General features: G+C 36.4%; 1 protein-coding gene across 1 annotated transcript; it reads left to right on the top strand.

Annotated features, from left to right (window-relative positions):
• The first annotated feature begins 6,552 nt into the window (after positions 1–6,552).
• On the top strand, positions 6,553–10,463 carry LOC133610810 (parvalbumin, thymic-like). Its single transcript, XM_061967453.2, has 4 exons — positions 6,553–8,739; positions 8,818–8,950; positions 9,050–9,159; positions 10,251–10,463. Exons 1-4 carry the CDS (start codon positions 8,679–8,681, stop codon positions 10,277–10,279), a joined length of 333 nt encoding a protein of 110 aa, XP_061823437.1. The 5' UTR covers positions 6,553–8,678; the 3' UTR covers positions 10,280–10,463.
• The last annotated feature ends 2,154 nt before the right edge of the window (positions 10,464–12,617 follow it).

Here is a 12,617-nt window from a genome sequence, read left to right as displayed (position 1 = left end):
TGCATTTTGAGTTTCGAGTCCTTTCAAGTCCTTTTAACCACAGACTAATATATTAACACAGATTGTGTATGCTTTTCAAACGCTGTATTTATTTATTAAAACAAGTGCATTTTAAATTGCAGGAAAGAAAATTGTGCTGACATTGCACTTTATAATAGCACTATTAACCAGTCATTTTAAACATTAACTCATTCCTTTACAGAACAAACACATTGAAAAATAAAGTGCAAATGTACTTATTTGTACAAAAGTGTTAGCATTGAAAAAACATGACATATACGTGAACATAACAAAAAAGTTGTACTTTTTATATGTCAGGGCCCTATGCTGCATTGCATTTGCAAAAGACCAAATTAGCCAAGAGTCTGTCAGTCATTTGTGCACGATGGGGGCGTAGTATGATGCCACCATGGCAGAAAACTTGCTCCACTGGAGCACTGGAGGCAGGCACTGCCAAGACTCTCATGGCCACTCGTAACAGTGAAGGAAGAGTCTTCATGTTCAATGCCAAGAACAAAAGGGGGGAGAGAGTTTTTTTGGGTTGGTGCACTACTTGTAAGTGTATCTTGTGTTTTTTATGTTGATTTAATTAAAAAAAGAAAAAATATATATATATATTTCTTGTGCGGCCCGATACCAATCGATCCACGGACCAGTAGCGGGCCGCGGCCCGGTGGTTGGGGACCACTGAGGTAAACAACCAACAGTATGTCAGAAAGCTAGCTAAAACGGTACACTTATTCATAATATAGTATACATTTTAACTGACCTTTATTTGACTATTTTTGTCTTTTTTTAGGTGGCTAAAATACGCGGTGCTGCTGACCGCCGTCTAACGTTACGTGTGATATATTGACTAACGTAACCCTGCTTAAAAAAAATCACTGAACAAAAAGTATGAATAAGGTAGTGAACTGCAACAGATTCCCGTGTTTGCAATAACGTTATAACGTTAGCAGTGAGTTTACAGCCTCACTGATTTAACTACACAGCAAATAAAAGTCACGTTACTTAGCCAATAAACGTTATCTTACATTAAAAACTTACCGTTCTTTGTGCAACTTCAAATGCCGGACGAAGTTGGAAGTTGTTGCCTCTCCATCAGTCATTTTCGAACCGCATGTGTTGCATACTGCAAACCGTTTTGTGTTGACCACCTCGTAATTTTTATACCCAAACGAAATTATTTTAGGTATCATTTTTTGTTCACTGGCGTGTGGTTTGGACATGTCTTCTTCGTTGGTTGTCCTGCAATTTGATTGGATGAATGCTGTGTGATGAAAACAAAGTAGATCTAATTTGATTGGCTGTTGTACTGAGAGCACACCAGCTGACACACGCAACGCTGATAGACAAGTACACAATGAAAAATACGGAGCGCTCCCGAATAACTTTTTCATCTTTGGGTTTTGGGGAAAGTAGCAAGTCATGTCAAGTCATGTCAATTCAAAAGGCTCAAGTCCAAGTGAAGTCACAAGTCATTGATGTTAAAGTCTAAGTCGAGTTGCAAGTCTTTTTACATTTTGTCAAGTCGAGTCTAAAGTCATCAAATTCATGACTCGAGTCTGACTCGAGTCCAAGTCATGTGACTCGAGTCCACACCTCTGACGGTCAGTGATCAGATCATACATACATCAGTACAAAAATGAGTGGGGGAGACTCCGACTGGTGTGCTTGATTAACAATTTTACTCCAAAATACAGCCTGAAAGAACTTTTGATTAAACAGTTACCACGTTTTGTGCAAATTAATAATATGCCTTCAAGTAATACATTTTTAAAAATGTTGCTGGATGACATTCTGAGGATTATGAGACATTCTTAATCTAAATGGGCGCAGTTGGGAGAGTGGCTGTGCCAGCAACCTGAGGGTTCCTGGTTCAATCCCCACCTTCTACCATCCTAGTCACGTCCATTGTGTCCTTGAGCAAGACACTTCACCCTTGCTCCTGATGGGTCCTGGTTAGCGCCTTGCATGGCAGCTCCCGCCATCAGTGTGTGAATGTGTGTGAATGGGTGAATGTGGAAATAATGTCAAAGTGCTTTGAGTTCCTTAAAAAGGTAGAAAAGCACTCTACAAGTATAACCCATTTACCATTTATATGAACATCCCAGCAGTCGGCATCCTAATGACAGCAGACCTTATACAGTAAGTCAGTGTTTTTCAAACTTTTTTGACCCTAGAGACATCTTTTGCGTTGAAAAAATCCGGAGGCACACCACCAGCAGAAATCATTAAAAAACTAAACTCAGTTGACAGTAAAAAGTCATTGTCGCAATTGTTGGGTATGACTTTAAACCATAACCAACCATGCATCAATATAGCTCTTGTCTCAAAGTAGGAGTACTGTCACGACCTGTCACATCACACCGTGACCTATTTTGAGTTTTTTGCTGTTTTCCTGTGTGTAGTGCAGGGGTGCTCACACTTTTTCTGCAGGCGAGCTACTTTTCAATTGATCAAGTCGTGGGGATCTACCTCATTCATATATATAATTTACATTTACTTATTTATGAAATATATGTTTTTGTTAATAAGTTAAAGGTGTTTAATGATAATGCCAGCATGTTTAACACATATAGTTAATATTGTTAATAAATTAAAGGTGTTTAATGATCATGCAATCATGTTTAACACATAGTTAATATTGTTAATAAATTAAAGGTGTTTAATGATCATACAAGAATGTTTAATACATATAGTTAATATTGTTAATAAATTAAAGGTGTTTAATGATAATACAAGTATGTTTAATACATATAGTTAATATTGTTAACAAGTTAAAGATGTTTAAAGATAATGCAAGCATGTTTAATACATATAGTTAATATTGTTAACAAGTTAAAGGTGTTTAATGATAATACAAGCATGTTTAATACATATAGTTAATATTATTAATAAGTTAAAGGTGTTTAAAGATAATACAAGCATGTTTAACACATATAGTTAATATTGTTAACAAGTTAAAGGTGTTTAATGATAATACAAGCATGTTTAACACATATAGTTAATATTGTTAATAAGTTAAAGGTGCTTAAAGATAATGCAAGCATGTTTAACACATATAGTTAATATTGTTAACAAGTTAAGGTGTTTAAAGATAATACAAGCATGTTTAACACATATAGAATACTTTCTTTCATGAAGACAAGAATATAAGTTGGTGTATTACCTGATTCTGATGACTTGCATTGATAGGAATCATACAGTGGTGCTAAAAACGTCCGCATTTTCGAATGGAGGAGAAAAAGGTCCTCCTTTCTGTCCAATACCACATGAAAGTGGTTGGTTTTTGGCATCTTATTTGTCCAGCTTCCGTACTCCTTTGTATACACTTTACAAGAAATACATTGTCGGCAAACTCTGTAGCTTGCTAGCTTGTGCACGCCAGCTTTCTGAGACTCTTGTTTTGTTAGCGCAACTGTGCAACTGTGCAGTCGGTCTTTGGAGTTTTGACGACAGGTACGGCGCCAGAGTCTGTTGAAATAAAGTGTTTCTCGCCTTCCAGTCGGTAATTTTAATGAGCTGGCAGCAGCCAGCGTCATCTCAGAAGACCCTCGGGTGCCGTGAATGTCAATCAAGTGATGAAAGTGACGTCATAGTGAAGATTTATGATCGCTCTTTTTTAGGACTATTTTTTAATGCCTGGCTGGTGATCGACTGACAGACCCTCCGAGATCGACCGGTAGCTCGCGATCGACGTAATGAGCACCCCTGGTGTAGTGTTTTAGTTCTTGTCTTGCACTCCTATTTTGGTAGCTTTTTCTCTTTTTTTGGTATTTTTATTTTCCTGAAGCAGTTTCATGTCTTCCTTTGAGCAATATTTCCCGCATCTACTTTGTTTTAGCAATCAAGAATATTTCAGTTGTTTTTATCCTTCTTTGTGGTGACATTGTTGATTGTCATGTCATGTTCGGATGTACTTTGTGGACGTCGTCTTTGCTCCACAGTAAGTCTTTGCTGTCGTCCAGCATTCTGTTTTTGTTTACTTTGTAGCCAGTTCAGTTTTAGTTTCGTTTTGCATAGCCCTCCCTAAGCTTCAATGCCTTTTCTTAGGGACACTCACCTTTTGTTTATTTTTGGTTTAAGCATTAGATACCTTTTTACCTGCACCCTGCCTCCCGCTGTTTGCGACCTACTGATATGGTATTACACGGTTACTCTGCCAAGCTCTAGACAGCACAGACACTCAACAACAACACATCATTATAATTACTGGTTTGCAAAACATATTTTTAACCCAAAAAGGTAAACATCATCTCCCACGGCACACCAGACTGTATCTCACGGCACACTAGTGTGCCACGGCACAGTGGTTGAAAAACACTGCAGTAAGTGATGTTTTATTTTGTTTGTTGGCTCTTATGAAGTGTGCAGTGAGCAATAATCAGTGCTGAAGAAATTCAAAAAGCGAAAGTTGTGATGTGTTTTTGAAATTAATGTGCCACGTATGCTTAAAATGATCAAAATACGTAAATATTAAATGTTATTATAAATGTGCCCGTTACTACATTACATATATACTTATAGCATTTATGTAAAACCTTAATGGTGCTGTTTGGATGTTTTTTAAGGGCTTTGTTGGCGGAATTACACGGCTCCCGTAGGCTCCATTGATCACATTTATTTAATATTTAGAATGCAAAAAAAAAATACATCTATCATGTCTTTCATAATGATTGAGAATCATAGGCAAAATTCCCCAAAAAGTGCCGGTCCCCTTTAAAAAAACATCCGAACACCTCCATTAATGTTTTATATACACGCTCTAAGTATATATGTAATGTAGCAGCAGGCACATTTATAATAACATTTAATATTTACGTATTTGGATCGTTTTAAGCATACGGGCGGCCCATTAATTTCACAAACGCATCACGTTTGCTTTTTCCTTTGACGACATCACTGATTACTGCTCACTGCAGACTTCATGAAAGACAACAAACATAATAAAACATCATTAACTGTACAATGTCTGCTGTCATTGGGATGCCAACTGCTAGGATGTTCATATATTCCAGTTGAGATGAAGAATGACTCATAATCCTCGCGAATAAAAATCGGGGGTGGAACGAAGCGTCTTTTTGTGTCCTTTTTTTATGATTGTGAATGAAAAATGTGCAGTTCACTTTTAAGAACCCCTGGTGTAATGTACTGTCTATGAGAGTAAAAGAGCACGTCCTATGGCTTAAAATGTGTAATATGTGTCATACAGATATCCTGAAAGTTGTGTAATCATCGGAAAAATGGTCAATGATTTATAGACGATGACAATATATATATATCCATCCATCCATCCATCCATTTTCTACCGATTATTCCCTTTGGGGTCGCGGGGGGCGCTGGAGCCTATCTCAGCTAAAATCGGGCGGAAGGCGGGGTACACCCTGGACAAGTCGCCACCTCATCGCATATATATATATATATATATACATATATATATATATATACATATATATATATATATATATATATACACACACACACACACACAGTAAAGGCCAAAGGTTTGGACACACCTTCTCATTCAATGCGTTTTCATGACTATTTACATTGTAGATTGTCACTGAAGGCATCAAAACTATGAATGAACACTTGTGGAGTTATGTACTTAACAATAAAAGGTGAAATAACTGAAAACATGTTTTGTATTCAGGGGCAGCACGGTGGAACAGGGGTTAGATAGATAGATAGATAGATAGATAGTACTTTATTGATTCCTTCAGGAGAGTTCCCGTACATGTGCCTCACAATACGAAGATCCTGGGTTTGATCCTAGGCTCGGGATCTTTCTGTGTTTCAGTTCTGAGTTTGCATGTTCTCCATCCCTCCAAGTACTCTGGCTTCCTCCCACCTCCTAAGACATGCACCTGGGGATAGGTTGATTGGCAACACTAAATTGACCCTAGTGTGTGAATGTGAGTGTGAATGTTGTCTGTCTATCTGCGATGAGGTGGCGACTTGTCCAGGGTGTACCCCGCCTTTCGCCCGACTGCAGCCGAGATAGCCTCCAGCAACCCCGCCAACCCGAAAGGGACAAGCGGTAGAAAATGGATGGATGGATGGATGGATGTTTTGTATTCTAGTTTCTTTAAAATATCCACCCTTTGCTCCAATTATTGCTTCTTTGCTGTGATTATTGCTTTGAACACTCTTGGCAATCTCTCGATGAGCTTCAAGAGGTAGTCACCGGAATGGAATGAAAGGGTTTTTACTTCACAGGTGTGCTTGAAGCTCATTGAGAGAATGCCAAGAGTGTGCAAAGCAGTAATCAAAGCAAAGGGTGGCTATTTTGAAGAAACTAGAATATAAAACATGTATTCAGTTATTTCACCTATCTTTTGTTAAGTACATAACCCCACATGTGTTCATTCATAGTTTTGATGCCTTCAGTGACAACCTACAATGTAAACAGTCATGAAAATAAAGAAAATGCATTGAATGAGAAAGTTTTATATATACCGGTATGCAGTATTTTTTTTTTAAAACTTGTAAAATGATAAGTAAACAACAAAGGTCAATCTGTGTCACATCCTAGTCTTACTGCTTTAAAATGTGCTCTTTTTTACTGTATGTAACATTGAGTGAATATCTTCCACACCTCCCAAAAACACTTAAAATGAATGCCTATGTACGACTAGAGACATTTTCCTCAACATTTTCGTCAAAATGAATTATCATTAGCAGTGGTTCCGTTAATAATGTGTTACATCACAGTTGCATTTTTTTATATGCTATTACTAGGCTATTGTTGTGTGTATTGTTTATGAGTATGCCTAAATCTGCGGCATATTAAAGAAAAAAATTATTGATAACCATTTTCTGGGTAAATTTGCTCACCAGCCACACTCACTATCTTCTCCATGCATCCAACAAACACAAATCCAACATATAATCAATAGGAAACATAAATATGCAGGAAGTTCATACCTCTGCTATAGTTTCCAACCCAAAGTTTCAAAGTTTGGGGTTACAAGTCCCGAACTGACCTCCGGGAAGCAGCCATGATGGAAACATTCAGTCGTGATTGCTGTATAGTCCCCTTTACTATACTGTTACAGCTGTTTATTGTGCAACAAAAACTTCAGTCATATCACTTCATAAAAGCACTCCAAAGAAAAAACATGAAATTTCCCCCATCCCCCTTTATCGCCTCTCATCCACCGCTCCATCCCGCAGGAAGCCTGGTCTTCCTGAAAACAAGCATAGGAGCACGGAAAGGCGCTAGGCCCAGGTGGCGGGGGCGGGGGAGGCAGATGTGCGAGGATGTTTTTGCCATTCTTCTACCCCGCAGCCTGTCGCAAGTCTCAGCGTAGGCCCATCCTGAGGAAACGGGGCTCACGTCACTCTGTGGCCGAGCCACTTTAGTCTAATACTGTAGTTATGTAAAGTACGACACTGCAGCACACTCAAATAGTCACTGACAAACATGTACATACACATATGGTACACATTTTATCTTGTCTGTGATATAATTAGATGACAACAGAGGCTTTAATTTCAACAAATGAGTAAGTAACACTAAAACAGTTTAATAAAAGTAATGTTAGTAAATTATATATTAACATAGAAATTGTTGTATAATTTTCTACTAAAATGAATATGCTGCAACTTCAAATTGTGTAATAATAAAATATGAATAGAAGAATATCTTTTAAAATACATGCATGCATTTTTTTTTTTTTTGCAACTCATTTTCAACTTTCTTCCACATCTGTAATGTAGGCATCTCCTTCTGACTTCCTATGCTTCAAACTTCCATATGAATATAGATTTATATAACATGCATGCCATGGGTCATTTGTGGCCCACATTTTATTTATTGTTTTAATTGGTCCTCAACACATTCTAAAAATACAACTAACCAAGAAAAGAAAATAACACAAATGGGATTGGGGGGCATATTGTTATGTTGAGAGAATAAAGTCATTATATTTACGAGAAAAAAAGTCATTTTAAAATAATAAAATCGTCTTTAAATGCACAACTTTATTTGAAGTATAAATATTACACACACAAACAAACCCTGCAAAATTGTGTTGGGAAAATGTTATATTATGAGGAGATTGCATATATGATATAAATTATATAATCAAGTTATACAATTCAGTGGGAAAGAAAAAAAATCGAATATTGGTAAAAAAAAAACACAAAAAAAAACGATATGGAGAGAAGGAACTGTTATGGTCAGTTGTAGTTGTGGTCATTACCCCGCATATGCTAAATGTATTATGTGTGGACAAGAAGACATGTCCACAGATCTTAGCATGACCGTGACAGAGGCCAGGATAACAACAGGATGTTTACAACATGTGGAAACTCTGCATGGACAATCATAAGGACGACAATCACATCAGCTTCCATGCATATGCCCCATGATGACCATATAGGATATGGACATTTACTTATTGTTATTCATTTACTTCGACCTTTTGTGTACTATACCTGACTATTATTCAGGTCAGTTTGCCATGACCCACTCTAGAAAACTGAAAGAAAAGACTTTTTGCACACACGCTGACGTCTGAAGTGGTCAGCTGCAGGTGACAGCCACCAGAAGGACACTGGTGGTTTGTGACACCCAGGGGTGAAGCCTATTCACTGGGCTGCCTTGTTTCTTTCTGCACGCCGGCGGTCACACATCACACTTGGCTGCCGCCTCCACCACAACCACCGCTATGGCGATTACCGACTTTCTAGCACTCTCCGACATTACCTCCGCCATCAACGCTTGTAAAGGTAACAACTTATCACCGCTTATGTGCATTAGATATCAAGGCTAATTTGTGGTGTCTTTTTTTTGGGGGGTGCTTCCAGCAAAGGATTCCTTCAACCCAAAGATGTTTTTTAAAGTTGTGGGTCTATCAAAGAAGACTCCAACTGAGATAGAGAGGGTCTTTAACATCTTGGACCAGGACAAAAGTGGCTACATAGAACAAGATGAGTTACAGTTGAGTTCATTATCGAGCCTCGAAATTTACTTTGCTTCTTCCTTTGAGTGTTTCAGTGAGAAAGGCATTGATTGTTTCACTCACTGTGCTTGCATTAGACTCTTCCTGCAGAACTTCTCCAAAGGAGCAAGGACCCTGACTGCCGCCGAAACCAGAGCCTTCCTGCTAGAGGGGGACTCCGACGGGGATGGCAAGATTGGATGGGAAGGTAGGAATGGAAAAAAACACTATTTATGCTGTACATGTTTGAGAGAGAGACAAGCATGGAGTTTTCCAAAAACACAAATGCTTGACACAATCCCTTTTTTCTTTTTTTCAATTAATTAATAAAATACATTACATGTTTTAATTATTTTAATTTGTCAAAATTATAAATAAATACAATTAATATTTAGTCCAATTCAGCTAAAAATAAATACATGAAGAAAAAAGTAAAATATAAAATACATAAAAAATAATTATTAAAGATGTTTAGTTCAATTTAGCTAAATAATTAATTAATAAATACAATTAATATGTATTTCAATTAAACTAAAAAAATAAATATAGGATGAAGAAAATAGATGAAATACATTTAAAAAAAAATGTAATATGTGTATTTCAATTTAGCTACAATAAATGACTAAAATTAAGTATAAAATACATGACATTTTCAAATGGAAACATATATTTCAATTCAGCTAAATAATTAATAAATACAAATAATATTTCTTTCAATTCAGACAAAAAATAAAATACAGGAAGGAAGACAGTACAATATACACGACATAACATTTTTAATGAAATATATTTAGCTAAATTTAATTCAAATAAATATAGTAAAATATTAAATGTATAGCATTTTCATATCAAAAACATTATTTCAATTTAGCTAAAGAATACACAACAACAAATGTGTTTTTAAATTCAGCTAAAAAAAATAATTAAGTAAAATAAAATATACAATGTATAAAAATTTTCCAATCAGAAGACTATTTTCAATTTAGTGAAATAATAAATAAATAACATTAAAATGTTAAATGTGAAATGATTGGGGTTTTAAAATAAAACTAAATAAAAACATTTTAAAACAAAAATAATACATATACAATACAAATAATTTCAAGCAAAAATGTTATTAAAAAATGTGAAATAAAATGTCCACATTTGAAAATTGAAGGAAGAGGTACGTATTTTTATTAATTTGCATTGAAAACATTGTTACATTTGTACACCTCATTACCATATTTCACTAGTTATGGATGCTGAGATATGATTATTTTTCTATTTCAATATTTCTGTTTTTCTTTCGCATTTCAGAATTTTCTGCGCTGGTCAAGTCTTCATAAGAGCATCTCTCTATGAATTCAGTTTATTTTTTGTATGGTTTTGATCTCAGGTTGGATTTCTTTATGTAATGTTAACTAGCTACAGTAAAAAATAAGTATTTTATGTGTGTAGAGACAACCTTCCCGAGTAAAGTGTTGAAATTGCTACATGTCATTGTCCATACTGGTTATAAATAAAGATACTTTTCTCCATCAAATATTGCTTGTGTGATTTATTCTTGAAGTGTGTCTCATCGTCACTCTTTGTCATGCTGTCTTGGAACAACAATACAAAACCTAAAGTGCCTTTCAAAATAAAAAACTGAAATCAGATCCACACCTATGTACTTAATACAACGTTTATATTTGTGCTCCAATAATTGTTTTATGTCAGTGTTTCCTATACATGCATTTTTTTTGTCGCTATATTTTGCCAGTAATCAAAACCCTTTTATGTACTCTTTGATCAAAAAACTAGTGGAGATGTTTATAAAGTCTGACATTAAAGCAAATATTGCTCTTCTCAACAAACACCAGGTGCCAATAGCACTTGCAGGCGACTCCATTTTTTTTGTATTTTAAACATACGGTATTTCTTTTGCTTGTCACTTTTTGCAAATGTGTCATGGCCAATTTGACGATTACACCACCGCTACAAATAAATGGCAGCCATGTGGGAAACACTGATATCACTATTTTGTGTGTGTGTGATGGAAATCCATCTAATACTATTTTGATCATGATATATTGAAATGATGACGATTCCACAGCACAAGCGGACTATCAAAGCACTTACCGATTGTGCATGCTAATTGTGCTGATCTCAACCCTATGCTGCTCATCGCCTCCAGGATATATTTTGCAGGGTATCTCTGGGGATTTTGTAGAATATGCCGTTATATTTTAACCAGTGTTTTTTATTTTTTTTTATTTTAGCACACATGTAAAATGTGTTTGACCATCCTCTAAAGTCATGTCATATTCCGAATCCATTTAGGGGACAATCCCCACTGTGCTTGAATTACACACGATCATTGCTTAATTGCTCTCTCTGGGATATTTGTAATACAAGACTGATAGGGCAGGAATAGTTGCAGTATCTGAGGCCCGTGTCGCCTGAGGTGAGGGACCCCGCTTGACCGCAGCAAATGAATGGCATTAATTTACATGAAATAACATTTTGGCTGATTTGAAGCATTTTGAATACATATGTCTTCTTTTTTTACAATGTGAGTTCAGTTCAAAACTTGAGAGACAAACTTTTTTTGCAGCAAATTCCTAAAAACACTAGAGTGCTCCTAAGGAACTCGGAGCACTATAAACACATTGGCAGATCTTTGCATTGCTATTTTAACCATGCTAGCAAACATAGAACACAGGGGTCCAAACTTGTTATTTACATAACTGAGGTGTTCCTCAAGGCACCGCTTTAAGTCCTCTCCTTTTTGGCAGTTTCAGTTATGTGATTAATGTAACGAAGGTGTTGTGTATGACCAAGCGTCTTTGCGTGTCATTCTCGCCAGTTCCAGGTCCCAAATGGCTGTCAAAGTGTAACAACTTGTCGGAATACGTCCTCAGCCTTCTACTATCCACGTTAGAGGCATGATTTATGATGTACAATAAACTTCCACAAACAGGGAAGCGAGGAAACAGCTCGATGATGTCAACATGCATTATAAAATAAAATCCGTCCGTCGTCATGTCTTTCATAATGATTGTGAACGATAAGCAGAATTTAAAAAAAAGTGCAGTTCCCCTTTAAGGTTCCATTGTCATGGAGATGATCTTTGACTGGCTTTTGTGCAGAAAGCCCCTAAAAACAGCAGAGCGCTCTTGTAACTCTAACAAAATAAACGGAACAAAACCAAATGTCTACTGTAGAGGACGCTGATTCTCCCCAATATACAAAATAAATATTGAGTGCCTGTTATTGATTTTCCTAATGTGTTCAACTAAATTGTGTCATTATCCCACTTGAAAGTTTGGACATTGTTATTAACTTCCTATATTTTGAAACATGTCTTGACCAGTGCCTTCATTTTTCCATGAACCAGGTTGATAGTATATAAATATACTAGTATATTAATATATACTATTGTATATAGTATTTACCATCAACCTGCCGGGGACCATATCATCGCAAAGAAACGAGCTTAGGGCTTCCACTAATTCAGCGTTATGGTGAGTTGTATTCTTCATGCAATTATTTTTGCTGTATTTATCTGTATTACACGGAGGGCCGGTCCCTGAAAATAATGGCGACATTAAACGGGTCCCTAGTGCAAAAAAGCTTGGGTACCCTTGATTTACAGCAGGGGTGTCACACTTATTTTAGCTCAGGGGCCACATGGAGGAAAAT

The sequence above is a fragment of the Nerophis lumbriciformis genome, linkage group LG11, assembly GCF_033978685.3.
Source record: "Nerophis lumbriciformis linkage group LG11, RoL_Nlum_v2.1, whole genome shotgun sequence".
Taxonomy (NCBI): Eukaryota; Metazoa; Chordata; class Actinopteri; order Syngnathiformes; family Syngnathidae; genus Nerophis; species Nerophis lumbriciformis.
Note: the sequence above shows the minus strand (reverse complement) of the source record. Positions and strands in the feature narration are given on the sequence as shown.